Genomic DNA, 17,388 nt, shown 5'->3' with positions numbered 1-17,388 from the left:
TGTTGTGAAGCCTGTGAATACCTTGGGCTGAGGCTCCTCAGGTATCCAAGCAGCCCTCTCACTCCAGTGCCTGACTAGCCCCTCCCCCATCACATCTTCAGAAAACCTGTAGCATCAGTCTCTTCTGCCAGAGTCAGCTGCTTTCTTACCCTTAAATTCCTGGAAGACAAAAGAATAAGGACATGCTATACATAGGGCATTTATTTCTCTGGCTGCCTGAAGCAACTTGGATCCAGCATCAAACCCAAAATGAATATCTGCTGATCAAAGGCGGTTGGGTCTTCTATATATTGAGGTCTTGATAAAGGTTATACCTATCTCAGAGAGGATGAAAAAAAGTACATTATTCTAGTGTGATCAGACAGATTAATGGTACATTTTTATACATAAATCCTAAGACTTAAAGAGGCCTTATTGCATGATTATCAAAAAGTAATTAAACAAAAGCTATCTGGAACATATGCTCAGTTGGTCAGTCTATGTTGCCTACAAATATTGGTTAAACAGTTACAATTCCTTAAGAGTTACTCTTTGGACCAAAGGCCTCTCCTCTCATTGATATCTATCCTCTGCTGCATATGCACTTGGGGCCATGGGTCTCTCCATGTGAACTCATTGGTTGGTGTTTTAGTCCTTGGGAGCTGTGGTGGGTTTGGTTAGTTGGTCATTTTGTTCTTCCCATGGGGTTGCAGACCCTTTCAGCTCCTTCAGTCCTTTCTCTAGCTCCTTCATTGGGGTCCTCATATTCAGTCCAATGGTTAGCTGCAAGCATCCTCCTCTGTATCAGTATGGCTCTGGCAGAGCCTCTGAGGAGGCATCCATATCAGATTCCTGCCAGGAAACACTAGTTGGCATCAGCAATAGTGCTTGGGTTTAGTGGCTGCATATGGGGTGTATCCCCAGGTGAGGCCATCTTTGGATGATCTTTTCTCCAATCCCTGCTTCTCTCTTTGTCCCATTATTTCCTCCCGTGAGTGTTTTGTTCTCCTTTCTAAGAAGGACTGAGGCATCCACCTCCTGGCCTGCCTTCTCTTTGAGCTTCGTAAGTTCTGTGAATTATTTCTTGGGTTTTCAGAGCTTTTTGGGCTAGTATCCAATTATCAGTGAGTACATACCAGGAGTGTTCTTTTGTGACTGGGTTACCTCACTTGGGATGATAGCTTCAAGTTCCATCTATTTGCCTATGAATTTCAGGAAGTTATTATTTTTAATAGCTGAGTAGTACTCCATTGGGTAAATGTACCACAATTTCTGTATCTATTCCTCTGCAGAAGGACATCTGGTACAGCAAACGGTTATTTTTCCAGTGTAGGGGGGAAGTAGTGCTGAGGTAGGAGAGGGAGGTTGGGAGAAGGAGCACCTTCATGGTGGCAATGGGTGGGGGTGGGGGGATGAGATTGGTGGAAAGGGGATAACGCCTGAAATGTAAATACAGAGAATATCCAATAAAAAAATAATTTAAAAAAAGGTTACTTATTGGGGCTGGAGAGATGGCTCAGTGGTTAAGGGCACTGACTGCTCTTTCAGAGGTCCTGAGTTCAATTCCCAGCAACCACGTGGTGACTCACAACCATCTGTAATGGGATCTGATGCCCTCTTCTGGTGTGTCTGAAGACAGCTACAGCGTACTTATATATAAATCTATATATAAAATAAATAAATCTTAAAAAATTACTTTGTATATCAACCAAATGCTTTTATAGTTCATCTAAGTCGCTCATAATATGGAACTCACGTAGAGTCTTAGGGTTATTATTTCACTAAAAGCACCAATGAAATGGTCCTTTTGATTTCCTCTTTCTTGTATAAATGACCTCAGTCAGTCCCTTGAGCGTTAACTCACCGCTAATGGATGGACAGCAGCTTGTAGCTTAGCGCTGGAGTCAGTGGCACTTACCACCGAAGCAGCTCGAAACTGCAGCACCTGCCAGCGTGCACCATTTTGTCCTTTCAGCAACAAACATTCTTGAAGGAATTGTAGATTGCAGACTATGATGTTCTTTTTTTTTAAAAATTAATAATTAACAACTTATAAAGTGTTCACAGTGTAAAAACATACACAGCTCAGTGACTCAAAAACTAAAAAAAAAAAAAAAAAAAAAAAACCAACAAAAAAGTACAGTTTTTTAAATAACATCAGAGATGCTCTTCCAGACTCATTTCTTCACAGTGCTGAACTTTATGCTGATCACATCTCATGGGTATTTAGTAAGAGACCGGGGAAAACATTAGCTGTTATTCTAAGCAGTTCATGCTTGACTCTTAAAAATGTCAGGTGGTTCCTATTTTCTGCAATTATCTGTGAATAAGTACATCCTCTGGTCCTGCCACTCAAAGTGTTTTCTGAGGAACAGAGACATCTATCCTACTTGGGAACTTGTTGGAATTAACCCCCAGCTCACTACACCCAAATCTGCATGCATTGTAGGGTAAAACAGCACACAGGCTTGCTGGTGGGATTGGAATTGCTTGGAGCTCCAAAGGAGCTTTTACACAGGAGCCCCTACAGGCTCAACTGTTCTTATGCTTCTAGTTTTCCCTCTAATGGGAGGAAGAAAACCATACAGTAAATGGTGGCATGTTTTCAGGATGAGTGTCACAAAGCAGGCCACCGGTTCAAACACTGGAACTCTTTTTGAGTGATCAAAGTAACAATCTGAGGGTTAACTGGAGTTTATAGGTGGGCATTACGTACATAAATAAATAGTAAATGCAGGAGTTCTGTAGATAGTGGGAGTTCTTGATAAAAGCGAGTCAAACAAGAGAATAAGTTATTTTCTATACATCACCCCTGTTGGCTTAAAAGCTTCTCTACCAAGCAATTACTATACTGTTTGCCAGATGGGGGGTAGCTCTGGCATTCTTTGTTTAGTGTGACAATAGATAACAGAATTCACAGACTCTAAACATAACCCTTAGAGATTTTATTTAGTTCCTTATTGTAAGTGACCCTTTGCCATTAGGCAACTGAAGAGAAAGATTGCTGAGAATCAGCACAGATTAAAAATGGGGAACATTCTAGATCACATGGTCCAGGTTTTGATTTTTGGTTTGTTCTGTTTTTCTAAAATGCTAGATGTTAAGATTGTGGGTTATTTTCTCAGAAGACATGGTCCAGGACTGACAGTTGATTTTGTAACTGATTTTATTTTTCTTCAGTGGATTGTTTTGGGCTGCCCATCTCCTCTACGCTAATTGCGCCGAGTCCTAATCTGGGAAAAGTTCATTGCCGTCCTAAGAGAGGCTTATAATAATGTCCTAAGAACTGAAGGACTGATCTTATGTGGAAGCTTTTTTTATGAAAAAAAATTGGGGATGGCTCAATGAGATATAGTTATGGTTTTAGTAAGTTAAACTAACAACAACAATAACAATAAAAGCAACAAACTCTTCAGAGATTTAGGAAAACTTTGGATAGATGAGGCTTTGGCAAGGTGATTAAGATGTCGCCTCTTACATGTGATTTCAGTGGCTGCTGTGTGACACAGGGTGTCTCATGCAGAACTGTGCTGTATTGTATACAGTTGTTGGGCGAATCCCCTGAAGATTCCTGTCTGTCTTCTGACAGCCTGAAGAGCTGTCTTTATTATAGTCTCAGAAACCCATAGGAAATTTCATTACCCTGTTGGCACTGCTAAACAGAAACAGCCCCTCCATGAAATGACCATTTGAACTGTACTTTTCACAAGCCCTCCCAAACCCTGTCACCTTGTTTTGACTTTATTTATGTGTTTAGAACACTTGATTGCATTTCTGACTTGTGCTAACCCACACCTACCTATTGTAAAAGCAATGATGGCTGAGAGATTTTTCTCACTTTTAATTAAGTTCCTCGAATCCAATGGAAAGTTGTGGTTTCTCTTGTAGTTTCTGTGGCGGATAATGTAAAGGTTTGGAGCTTTTGAGTTATCTCCCGAATGGGATACCTCAGAGAATACAGTGTTGACTTGAGAGCTACATGAGAGGAAGAAGGCATGCAGGTTTGAATATAGTCAGTTATTTGGAGCTGGTGATTGACATATTATTTATCTTATACCTGTGGATCTAATATGTGGAAGGTCCTAAGCCGTGTCTCTGACTGAATCCATGCCTCTCTAAGGGAATATAAATACTCGTTAATTGTTCTAAATATACCTCTGTAATCGCCAGCTTTCTACTCTATTAGAGTTCCTTGAACCACTGGGAAAACCATGACATCAATCCGAGTAATCTGACAATAATTTAAATGCCTCTCCATTAACATAGTTTATGGCAATTAGACAGTGGCTCTTTCAACAAACGTTTGAAGGATTTTTAGATTTTAATTACTTTCTTGTTTCTTTTTAAACCAAGGCTGTAAGATGACTGTGATCTTCCATTACCATCCAGAATCTCCAAGAAAATAAAAAGCCATTTAGAAGGCTTAAAGAAACAGAAAGACTATAAAAACAGAAAGCAGATAGATAGCAATACCCATTCCTATAATGGACGCATAGACATGAATAGCTAGAGATTTTAATTGTTATAGAAAACCTTATCAAGGAAGGAGGGAAACGTTTGGTGCCAATCATAGCTCTGGGTGCAAGAAATAATTCCAACTCAAAAAAGAAGGTGGAGGGTAAGGAAAGTCAAGGACATGGGGAATGAACTTCTCTCTGGACTTACTCCTTTGTGGAATTATTCTAAAAGCAAGCGATTAAGAAATCTAAGACACTCAAATTTATCCTCCCAAGATACTGTTTTCCTCTAAGGAAAAGACCTCAGGGAAGCGTTGCTCAATGGCCAGCCAGAGCATGAGCTGATGACGTTACAGAGATTTCCACTGGAAGTTTCTTGATTACGGTGCTCATGAATGTTCCTGAATTTTGATTTCTAGATTTTTCAAATTAACTTTTGAAAATGTATAGAAGAGAAGCAGATTGGATGTAGCTCAGCCATTTGTACTAGAGCAAACACACTACTCATTTTACTCTGTTTAGTAGAAAAAGTTGAGAGCTACCCATTCACTCAGCAAACATCCTGCCATGATGTGCGATATTCTAGGAGTCTGCCCCTATGTAGGCGGTTCAGCATCCTAACGACTAACCAATACCAAGTAATGCCTCCGTCAGAAATACGTATTTGTTGCAGTGTACACATACTGCACACTGATTCACGAGTGAGAAGTATTTTATTAGTCAGAGAAGAAAGAAGAATGAGGGTGGATGTGGGGGGGTTGTTGTCATCTCTGTGTTCTCCTGATGCAAGGGATGCAGGAGGCAGAGTGTGATCTCAGGTGAGCACAGCTTTCCTGTGCCTGTAGTGGGGAGCCCCATGCACCTACTCTAGCACCCCTCTGTGCTAGGACCTGGAGTAGAGTTCCTCAGTTGGAAAGGGATGTGCCTCATGATAAAAACTGTTGGGTGCTGGTGATGGGAACTGAATAAAGCAGAAAGTGAATCAGGGCCCGGGGAACTTGGAATTTATAGACGCCAGACATAAATTTATAAACTTCTTTGATCAAAACTATGAGGCATCTAATGATTATTGATTGGCAATATATAATAATTATTATCATAATATTATATTGAATATAATAAAAGTGTGTGGCAAGTCCATAGCCAGAAGTCAAAAAAACAAAACACCAAAGAAATCATGAATTATAAATTGTGTGTTGTGGGAACACAAACTAGGTATAGTGGGAAACTAGTAATGACAAGTTACAGCGGCTATAGCAATAAACTGTATTAGAATTATTTGAAGTGTATAGTTGTTCTTTTCTGGAATCTCTGCTTAGTGTTTCGAAGTTGGGGTTGATTATGGGTGACTAAGATCTTGAGAATAAAAAGGAGAGATAAAGGAGAAATGGTACATCTGTTCATCTTGCAGTTTAAAATTTAAAGAGTTGTTTACTTTTTATTTCCATTTCCATACAAAGTATCTGACAAAAAGCAACTTAGAAGAGAAGGGTTTATTTTAGTTCCCACATTCAGTTTAAAGTCCATCCTAGCAGGAAAGTAAAGGTGGCAGGAACTTAAACAACTAGTCATATCACATCCATAGTTAAGAGCAGAGAGAAATGCATCCACACGTTTGCTTCTCAGCATACCTTCCTCACCCCTTAGAAAGTCCAGGAGCATACCTAGGGACTGGTGCCGCCCACAGTGGACTGTGTCTTCCCATATCAATTGACACAATGCAAAGAGCTCCCCAACGAACCCCCATGAACCACTTTATCAAGATGATCCCTCTTCCCAGGTGACTTTAGATTGTGTCAAACTGGTGATTAAAACTAATTAGCACAGGGGATGGCAATTAAGACCGGCAGGAACCCCAGTGGAGTTATAGGGAAACCGACCCACCCACAAACTTTCAACCTAACATTTATCCTGTGTACAAGAAATGCAGGAACAGGAGATGGTGCAGAGCCTGAGGGAATGGCCAACCAGTAACTGGCCCATCCCATGGTCAAGCATCAATTCCTGACACTATTAATGATACTTGGCTATGCTTGTAGACAGAAGTCTACCATGGCAGTGCTCTGAGAGGCTTCACCAAGTAGCTGACTCAGACAGATGTAGATACCCACAGCCAAATAGTGGATGGTGTTTGTGGACTCTTATGGATGCATAAGAGGAAGGACTGAGGGTCCTGAAGGGGAAAGGAACTCCATAGACAGACCAACAGAGTCAACTCAGAGACTGAAGCACCAAAGGATACGGGACTGGACCTAGGCCTCCTGCACAAATGTAGCCCATGTGCAGCTTGGTCTTTACTTGGGTCTCCCAACAACTGGAGTGGGGGCTGTCCCAAAAGCTGCTGCCTGCCATGAGATATGTTCTAGCTGGGCTGTCTGTGTGGCCTCAGTGAGAGAGCATGCACCTAGCCTCATAGGGACTTACGTGCTAGGGTGTGGAAAGGATGCACAGGAGGCCCCCACTGACTCAAAGGTGAAGAGGGGGGCATGGAGAGAAGGGTGTAGGAGCAGATGTCTGGTAAGGGGGTAGTGAGCAGGATGTAACACGAATAAGTAACAAAACAAACAGCTGTCAAAAATCTCAAGTTCCCACATACAGCTTCAAACTAGTCAGAGTAAATTAGCTCACTTCTGCTTGGAGAGTATAGCAAAGCATTCTGGATCCACCATTGGATGGAGATTATGCTAAATATTGGTGAGGCATAGGGTAACTGTTGAAATTATTCATAAATGACAAATACATTTTGAAAGAAACCATATTTCTAAGTGCTTAGTACTTTTGTGTTTTAAATATATGGCCTCCCATATACCATGCTCTTGTCTCCTTGGACGGGACAATGTGTGAGAACCAATGTTACAGCTAAGGCTGAGACTCCTGAAGGGGAAAGGGCTAATTTCAGGCTGGCTGGAGGGAGGGGCCAGTTTGTGACAGCAATTCAGGAATGTCAGTAAACCATCTGTACACATGCCCTCCTGCTACTGAATGTAGCATGTGTGTAACATGTAAGACCTTACCATGTTCTAAATAACATGCTAACATGCTAGGCAGTTCACAATAAAGCTATGTGATTTTTATGATGTCCCTAGGAAGTGAGAAATGCAAAAACTATTCATTTTCTTTTTATGCTTATTTCACAAACTTTAGTTGACTGATAGATTCTCACCATACACATACATACACACACACACACACACACACACACACACACACACACACACACCAACCAACCAGGGAATAGTTTGTGAAGCTCTGCCTTGCATTGTGTTGGGAGAACCTTGTTAATGTGAACTCACCTTAGAATCAGCTAAACAAAGACCTTGTGGTGAGCTGAAATTACAGTTGTCAGAGTGAGGGTCATTCATGACTCAGGAGGTTGTGAAATCAAGGGAGTCCCAAACAGAGCTTAGAGAAAAGAAAAATGAACAGACAGAAAATACCAGAGTTGTTTTAGGCAGAACAGGCAAAACCAAATAATGGAATTTCAAATGAGCTAGACACACACACACACACACACACACACACACACACACACACACACACACACACACAAAGTCAAGGCCAGACGTTCTGAAGCACATTTTCCTGAAAGTTCCCTATTGCTTGCCTTGTGAAAAAGGCTTTCCGTGTGAGACAAACGTCCCAGCCTTGTGTGAACAGACACAGACATGGGCAATAACATTATCTGTTAGCGCCTCAGATCAGAGAGCTTCAGAGTGGAAATACCTCAAAGGGAAGAAACAAAAACGGAGTTCTGGGACTTGGCAAAGCTTAGATAGCTGTTGGGACAGGGAAGGCTTCTAGAACCCACCTCTGTTTGTTCCCCACTATCCCTTTACCTGCCTCTTTACAATGGTCACATTTATAATTTAATGCAATGCTGAGACTTACTTGCTTTAACAGATAGAAAATTCATCCCTGGACCTCAAGTGGAGGACAGCCCACAATGCTGTAGGCTGGAGTTAAAGGGGGAAAGTCAATTTAGAGGTTCTTCAGTCTTGAGGATCTAATCCTATTTCTAAGCAATAATTAACTAATTAACCTAATACACTGTGTTGCTAGATGAGGTGTGCCCCATTTGGTCCAGCAAATGTCCTCCTTACAGGATTTTGACAAGACAGCCAACACAGCAATGACCGCACTGCCTATGTAGAAACCTGAGTATGGCCTTCCATTTAGCTCTCTAGGAATAAACAATTTATGAAGTTGTATAGTAAAATTAACTCCACCTGGACAGGATTGCCCAGGCAGAACCTGACTCCACTTCTCTATTTCCAGTTGAAGCCTTGAAAGTTTCACCTCAGCATGAGCCTCATAACTCTCTGGTCTGGTCCTGGGGGAGGGTGGTCGGTCTTTCAGGACAGGAGAACTCCCTCCTTGCCGACCCCCTCCCAGCTAAGGCCACCCTGGTCTACCCCTGTGAGGTAGGTCTGGGTTTCCAGCAACCCCAGGTCACTGTCCTTTTCGTCCCAGAAAACTGCAAACCGCAGAAGCCACTAGATAACTTCTGGGTGTAAGCAAGAGCCCCTGAGGCCTGTGTACTCTAGTGATAAACGGAAACATCCGGTTGAGTCAAGTCAAGAAAGGGAACCCGGTATCTTTGAAAACTAATATAAACGAATAAAGCATAAACAAGAGCTTTGCTGAGAGCGCCCCCCCCCCCCCCGCCCATGCAAGCGTGGGAGGGGGTGAGTGTCGGGAGGGGAAACTCCCCCGCGTCCTTGGGTCCTTGGGCTTTGGAGACTTTCCTCCGCCTGGGTGGGTGGGGGGTGGGGTGTGGACCAGAAAGGCTGGAGGAGGTGATTTCCTCCAGTCCAGGTCTGGAGAGCAGGCCCTCCCCCTCCCTCCTCCAGTCCGGCTGGGAGGCGCGCCTGGGACCCTCCCCGCCCCTCGTCCCGTCACGGAGACCAAGGGGATGCGGGGTCCAGGCGGCGCTTTCGTTGCCCCCGGGACCGTGCGAGTCCTGACCCTGCGCCGGGGGCACGGGCCCCCGCGTGACGTGGGCGCTGCGGGAGGGGCCGCCCGGAGGAGGGAGGAGGTGACTCGGTCGCCTTATTAGCGCCCGGCGGGTCGGGGGCAGAGAGCAGACGGCCCGGGGCCCGCGAGCAACCGGAGCGGGCGAGCGGCCCACTCCTCCCTCCTCCTAGGCGGCCGCCTCCTCCCCTCGTCCTCCCGCCCCCACTGCGTGTGCGGCGGAGGCTCCAGGGCTCGCGCTGCCTCTTTCTCCGGCTCGCTGGGCTCCGGCTCCCACTTCTCCCCGCCGCTGCGCTCCCGGGACGCGAGCCGTCTCCGTGCTTAGCCTCGGCGGCTCACGGTGCTCGGAGAGCCTCGCAAAAGCAGCCGTGGGACGCCCCGGTCCCTTCCCCCGCTCGGGTCAGCCTCTGCCCGGCTCGCAGCACCTCTGGCTCCCTCACAGTCGGCTTGGGAGGACAGGGTGAGGAGGTGAAGTGGAAAGGACCACAGGGCACCGGGCCAGGCTCACAGCTCAGGTTGCCTTTTCATTGAGCAAAGCCCAAGATAATTTTTTTTTTTAAAGCTCTGCACGCCCCCCATCCCTTCTTCCATTTTCTTTGCGCTTTTTAAAGGAAACTTATTTGGGGGTGCTTTGCGCTGGGGTAGCTGCTTTGCCCAGTAGTTGCGAAGTGCACTCGACTCGTGATGGTGTTCCTGTCACTTTGGTTGATAGCAACCTCTCTGGTAGAGGTTAGGACATCAGCTGATGGACAAGTAAGTGGAAAATAATAATAATAAAAAAAACCTCAAACCCAGCCTTTTCCCGACAGAGTTCTTCCCCTCCATCCCTTTCACTCTCCCTTCCTCCCCCTGGCACCCTTCTGGGGCATCTTCTGCGTTCCCGAAGGCGGCGCGTGGAGGGCCGGGCTCTGCACGCGGCTGGGGCCTGGGGGGCTCACTGCACCGGAGTTTGGACAACCCTCCCCTCGGGAGCCCGGGGTCATCACACTTGGGGATTCCTTAGCCCGCGGCGGCTAAAAGCGGTCCAGGTGTGAGACTGCTGCCAGATCTCACCCTAGCGGTGCCATCAGGCTGTCTCCGCTTTGCGCGAGGGTGCTCCGGGCGCTCTGGTCCCAGAGCCCACAGGTTTTTCCCTCCTCCTGACTCCCTGTTCCTGCGGGCAGCCTGGGACGAGAGGTTTCAAGAAGTCCCCTGGCAGGACCCGGAGCTACCCAGCAGACACGTGTCCTGGGAGGACCGCGGCTGGGCTGCAGTTTGACAGTTGGGGAGGGCCTGGGACGTTTCCTGCCCTTGCCTTTTCCGCGGGCAGCCAGAGCCCTAGGCGGCTGCCGCCTCTTCCCCTCCCCCTCCCCACAACTCCTCCTCTTTTTAAAGCTAAATTGAGTGCAGCTCTGGTGCCTTTCGGCCCTGCCCCCACCCCGTGGAAACTCAAGGTGAAGCTGATGTTCTCAGAAGAGCCCTTGAAGGAGGCTCAGGCTGGGGAGCCTTTTGTAGTAAATCACATCCACATTGGAGCGGTGGGCTCTCAGTGCTTTTTTTTTTCTTTTCTTCTGTGTAGCCTCCCTGGTTTGCTTGGTCTGACCACAGGACTTTAAGGGTGGGGTGTTCAATCAGCTGATTCTTAGGATTCAGGCCGCGCTTCTCACCTGGTGAAATGTAGATTCCCCCCCCCCCCTTCCTGAATCGTGACCTAATATTGGAGTTTTCCGAAGAGGCCATTGAGTCACTATTTTACTCGCTTCACAGATACTAAGATTAAAGCTGGCAAACAAGTCCCTTTCTGATCTAGCCATAGAATCGGCTCCTGTTCCTGTCACAAGAGCCTTCTAGGAACTAAGGGCGAGCCTTCAGGCAGCAGTTCCAGTCTCTGGGTCTCCTGATTAGCCAGTTCCCGAAAAGCACTGATGCTAGAAATAACCGCACAGCGTGATAAGATGAAACCCAGTAACTGTTTCTTTTTCTTATTCCCCACCCCTCCTTTCCAGGCTGGTACTGAAGAAGTGGTGCAAATAGGTAAGCCTCCTTCTCAGATGTCACTCTTATCCTAGCCGTGAGCCCAGAACAAAGTAAGCCAAGTGAAGGGATTGTTTCCCAAAGTTTTCTAATTAGTGATCAAAATGATGGAAAGTCTGTGATCATTTCTACTCTTATGCTTTCCGTGGGTGGGGCCTGTGTTCCGTAGGCTAGATTATAGGGGTGTCAGTACCCCCCCAGTTCCTGAGCATTAATTTCTAACTGATTTTGGTGCATGCTGCTCGTATGCACTGGGGATAATAGTGGGGCTGGAACATCAGACATGTGTCAAGTTAGACCATCAACCTGTGTAACATCAGGTGAAACACGTTTAGTTATAACTGAAGACAGTCGTCGGAATGCTCGGAAGAAGGAAAAAAGAAGAGGAGAAAATTCACACTTGTTTTTGTTGTTTGTTGTTTTATCTTAAGGTTGCTTTGTCTACACTCTTGGGGGACTTATTCCATGTGCTTGGAAATAATAATCTTCGAATATGCAAGATACTGTTAAGGCCTTTTGTACCTGGTGCTGGGGGTGGGGTGGCGTGGCTATTACTCCCATTTTATGAGTAAGGAAAGTGAAGTTCAGAGTATGTGATTTGTAAGAGGTCACCTCAAAGACACCAATCATTTCTTGAAGTTTTTCATAACGTATTGTTTGTTTTGAATGCTTGCATTGGAAAGCCAGGGTGTAATCACCATTCTTAAAATACACATACTAAACATTGTTTAATGTGTATAGCCTGCTTGTATGTTTATGTGTGTGCAGTGCCCAGGGAAGCCAGAAGAGGGAGTCAGACCCCCTAGAACTGCACTTAGAGATGGTTGTTAGCCACCACCACTATACAGTTCATTCACTGGGTACTGTGAATTGAACTTAGGTATCCTGAAAGATCATCCCATACTCCTAACCACCGCTTTAGATACGTCTCAGTTGCTGTTTAGGTATCCTAAAAGAGCACCCCATGCTCCTAACCTCTGCTTTAGATACATCTTAGTTGCTGTGAAGAGACACCAGGAACCAGGCAACTTAAGAGTTTCAGGCTTATAGCTTCAGAGGGTTAGAGACCAGTATCATCATAATCAAACCATGGCATTAGGCAGGCAGGGCAGGGTAGGCAGGCATGACGCTGGGGCAGTGGCTGAGAGCTCACATCATGAGACACAAGCACAAGGAAGAGATGGACTAAACTTGAAATGGCATGAGTCTTTTGAAACAAAAGCCCACCCTAAAATAAATAAATAAATAAAAACTTTCTCCAAAACACCCCTCCTCCAAAATGCCCATCTCCTAATCTTTTCCAAACAGTTCTACCAGCTAGGAACAGAGCGTATTCAGGCATATGAGCCTGTTGGGGGGTATTCCTATTCAAACCATACACATTTTATTGAAATTACTTTAAAAGGTAATCTCAGTTTTAGATTCCTTATGAGGAACTTATTTCTGAAGTGATCATCTGAAATAGTGCAGGCTGGCTTGGAATCAGTCTGCGGGCAAGGATGCCCTGTAACTTCTTATCTAAGTGCTAGGGTTAGAGGTGCGTGCTATCACACTAGGCTGTGAAGCTTTTTTTTTTTTTTTTAAGAGAAAAGTTATCTCTACTACTGCAAACTTGGTTACGGGTTGCTGAACACTGTTAAACTCCAGGTCTGGTGTTAATTGCTTGCTGTGCCCTGATCATCCGATGCTCACAGTTTCAGATTGGGTTAGGTGTGTCTGCTACAGAGACAAAGAACTCGAAGCTTGAGAAACCTTTGTTACAGCTACAGTTACCACCTGCTGCAGCGTACTTTACCACCTGCTGCAGCGTACAGCAAGGTCCAATGGGTGAAACCAGTATCCAGGTCCAGAGCTTTGTACTAATGGCCCTTTGACTTAGGGTGAGATTATGTTTCATAGACCCATCATGAATTGGAAATACTGAGTCAAAAATGCATTTAACACACTCAGCTTAGAGGGTGGAATAATCTGGTTCTGTAGCTCCTGGGCATGGCTGTTGGTGGGAGATGTTGTCCATAGCTGCTGCGTCTGGTTACTTCTGGTTACTGCTGCCCGCAGTGTGAGAGGGTTAGTTCTCTTGGTGCTGTCCTGAGAAGGATCAAAGTCCAAAGCTATGTATTTTCTATTGAGTCTGCCTCACTTTTGTAACACCATGGAGCTGTGAGCCATTTATACCTGCAGCATGCAGCCTGCAGCATGCGTGTGTTAACATCTTATTCAGGGCTCCAGTGTTGTGGAGGCTCCTCCCCATGTTTGGTTTTAAGTAGCAAGGGCAGAACAGAAGGGAGAATGGTGGCGGCTGCAAACTGCCTAAGAGGAGACATTAGTTTTGTGGTGATTGACTGTACTCAGCCATCTGTCTATCTCTTTTAAGGATTAAAGCAACAACAACCAACAATCCCCCAGGCAAATAGGAACAAGAACGGCCTTAGTTTTAATTACTTATTTCATCAGACACTCCAATTCAGTATGCAAAGAAAAAGATGTTTTAAGATGACCCATTCTTCCAATACATTTGATTCATGCAATAAAATGTCTTGCCCTGATGAAGTTTATCAGAGAGAATCAGGATGCTGACCTGCAGAGGCCCGGGATTGACTTTGGTCCAGACCTTTGGTTGGCATCGTTCTTTTTGCAGAACAGAAAGCCGTGCAGGTGTGCTGTAAACTGGCTCAGAGCAGATGAGTCAGCAGCTTGGCAGGGGTGCTCTTGGCTGCTCCTCGGTTGTATTTCTGGAGATTTATAGTGTTTGTCTCCCTACTCCCCCTGTTCTATGTGGTTTCTCTTTGCTGTTGTCATATTATTTACCATATTCTAGTTTAATGAAAGAAACAGCAGAAGCAACAACAAAAGGTTTTGACCCCGGAGTCTGTGCTGACAAAGTATGGCCGTCATTTATAGTCAGTAAACTGACCTGCAGAGTGTTTACAAAATGCTAGATCTCAGGAATCTTTTTCCATAGTAATGGATTCTTTGCTGTCTCCATTTCAAACTGGACTTATAGATTTGATAAAATATACTTCTATTCATATATCTATTTCTTTCAATAGCCATTTATCTGAAAGAAGGTTGTATGCAACAGGCTGGAGATGCTGTTTGATTAACGACACATTAGGAAAGATGAGCCCACTCTGTAAAATTTATCTATGTATTATTTATATCTTTTGCATTACCAATTGGCTAGAGAAATTCCATAGTTACGAATGGTTTCTGAGTATGTTTTTGGAAGAGATAAACATAATTTAGCAATAAACCACAAACCGTGAAGAAGCTGAGTTCGGAAGGAATGGAAGTTCCATGTGCTTGCTGGATAGTGTGTATTCACCCTACAGCTCGGTGTGCCTCCTGTGCTGTCACTAATGCACATGGGTCAATCGGTGGAATGTTGCCAACAGCCCCGTGACCTCTCTCCTGTCATCTTCCGGACTCTAACCCCTCACTAACTGTAGCCACACCCCTGATTTTATAGCAGGGTTACATTAATTTTGCCTGGCATTTTTTCTTTTTATAAAGGAAATCACACCATATGATACTGTAGTATATGGCTCAAGATGCCAATTGAGAAAGATCTATATGACATCTCTTAGCTCATTAGAGTAGGAGAGGGATTTTATTTAAATAGAGAGAAGGCAGTCTCTAGTGGAAGTGATGGCATGTTAGAGTACACTCATTTCTCACCTGTGTAGTGTCTCACAGTTGATATGGCTTCTCTCTTAGCCAGTGGGAAAAATACATGGTATGAGAGGAGGTTTGAGTCATTCTAGGGAAAATGAAGAAATTGATTTTGAACTCTGATCTCTTTTGGGACCTCTTTGTTAGAGAAACTACCTACCCCTTTGCCCAACCTGTGCATGTTGAAGTGGATTTGTGGAGGGATGGTCATGTGTGATTCATGTTTCTGGCATCTGTTGTGGAGCTCTTTCTTGTCTGACTCAGCACATGGTCTTAGTGGGATTCGAGGGAATAATTGTGGGCATCTGGCTGGCTGGCTTAATTGGGTTAGGAGGCTTGCTCCGTGACACACAAGGGCTAGGAAACAATTAGAGTCCTGTGGAAATCGGAAAATCTGAAAAAAAGAATCCCCAGTCTCTTTATTTTGAAACCATCCCTTTGTGATTCTCTTGAGGAAGGATCGTAGTATTGGATTAAACTGTTTTTCCTTAACAGCCCTTGTTGGAACTAGGGCCTGTTTATTTTTCTCTACTCTATTTCTGGTCTTCAGGCGCAAATTCCATTGCATTTCATCCTTTAGAGCATAGCTTATCTCTGTCCACTCAGATGCCTAGTTTACTAAGAAATAATTTGTTATTGTTGGGATGTATTGATATCTATGTGCATAGTTTTCAGAGTTTAGTGGAAGACACTTAGCTAACAGTTGACATGGAATATGGAGGCCCTGTCACTGCTGCTTATGTCATGAAAGCAAAGAGTCTCTCTCGCTTTAAGATGGTCATGTCTTGGTACATAAAGCCATGCTTGGTACCTCAGAGATATGTCACTCAATGACTAGATGTTGCAGGCAGAGCATTATTACATTGAGATCTATATTCTGAATTTCCTTAAATCATCTGTGCCTTTCTTCAGTTTTAGTGAGCCCCCAAGAAAATGGTGAATATGACAGTGGCCACCAGTTAATCATTCAGTGTTATCAAGGCATCTTGTGACAGTTTTTATACCACATAGCACAGGGGCCTTGGCTTGTTCATTCTGAGTGATTTTCTGCCCATGCTTAGAAGTATATGGCCAGTTGAGTTCGATGTGCAGCTTTGGAAGGTCTGCATAGGTTATCCCTGCAGTCGCTAGCGGTCATTGCCCGATTTGCCTACGCCCACTTGTAACTGAAGACTGCTGATGCTGTTGAGCTGAAAGTTTTCTTGCCTATGCTTCTGCTGTTCTCTTGTTACTGTCTCAAATCATCCGTTAGTGCTCAGAAATGTTAAGAAAACCCTCAAGGTCACCCCTGCCTCAGGATGACGAGCTTTAAACATTCTTTGCTTGCGAGAAGCCAACTCAGACTGCCTTGGAAATCCATTAGGGACGGTTCCAAATGGCCTGGTAAAATTTTGACTGGTTCAGAGATGAAGAATTTGGTTCTATCACTTGGACCGTTTACAGGGATAGCTTCCATGGAACTTATTTTTTTGGAGAGAGGATTGCTGTTTGTGGTGGAGCTTCTCCTTAGGAATCCTGTAATGGATTCCTCAACTTACTAAAGTTATTCCTAAACTACACTGGTGCCTCTCCCTGCAAGCTGTCAATCTTTTATTCTGATTGCAGATGTGTTTCATGTGAGCACTGTGGTTATCTTCTTTAAGGTGTCTGTGTTCTCTGGAACTCTGATAATGACCCAAAGCCTCACCAACTGACAACTCAGCAATCTTTTATGCACCACTCTTTTAACTGCGGTCTTTTAGATTTGATTCCAGAATCTGGAAGCATACATATTACAGTTCTCATAATTTTTAGATAAGGAATGGTTAACTTATACACTCAAAGCATAGTCGGTATGCGATCTGATTGGAATAACTGATGTGGTAATAGGTGTTTGTGTGAAGAGAGACTGGCTCACTGCACTTGTTTTTCTTTCTCATACCATTTCAGACTTCTTGCAAAAGTCACTGAACGTTATCATAACTGTTCACAACTTGATAATTCTTTCCTTAAGGTGTCTGCTTTCCTAGATCAATGACTGTTACCGCATGGTGTTCTATAGGTCATTACCTTCGGGTCAAATGACTCCTTAAAAAGGAAGTCCTAGAGGTTAGTTACTAAGCAGACACACTTCATCTATTTTGACTAATGGCTTTGGAAAAAAAAGTGTGAAATAAAGCCCTCGAAATTTAGGAGTAAACTGGAGTTTTAGAAAATTTACTTAGAAGTTAATTTTGGCTTTGTTTAGATAATAGGACACATTTAAAATGTTTAAGAGTCTCTGAAAGATGGTATTTATACCTGCAAGGTATTTACC

General features: G+C 44.3%; 1 protein-coding gene across 2 annotated transcripts in view; it reads left to right on the top strand.

The window, feature by feature from the left end:
* Positions 1–10,091: 10,091 nt before the first annotated feature.
* The window catches only part of ADAMTS3 (ADAM metallopeptidase with thrombospondin type 1 motif 3), a gene marked incomplete at both ends in the record, with an annotated part of 217,544 nt that continues 210,247 nt past the window's right edge, over positions 10,092–17,388 (top strand). For both annotated transcript variants that reach the window (XM_080920591.1, XM_080920590.1), the window contains 2 exons: positions 10,092–10,160; positions 11,393–11,420. In XM_080920591.1, the coding sequence (XP_080776717.1) occupies positions 10,092–10,160; positions 11,393–11,420 (97 nt within the window). The remainder of the gene's footprint in view (positions 10,161–11,392; positions 11,421–17,388) is intronic.

This window comes from Micromys minutus (genome assembly GCF_963924665.1).
Source record: "Micromys minutus genome assembly, chromosome: 1".
NCBI classification, from domain to species: Eukaryota; Metazoa; Chordata; class Mammalia; order Rodentia; family Muridae; genus Micromys; species Micromys minutus.
The sequence above is the reverse complement of the archived record's forward strand: the minus strand, read 5'-3'. Positions and strand labels throughout refer to the sequence as shown.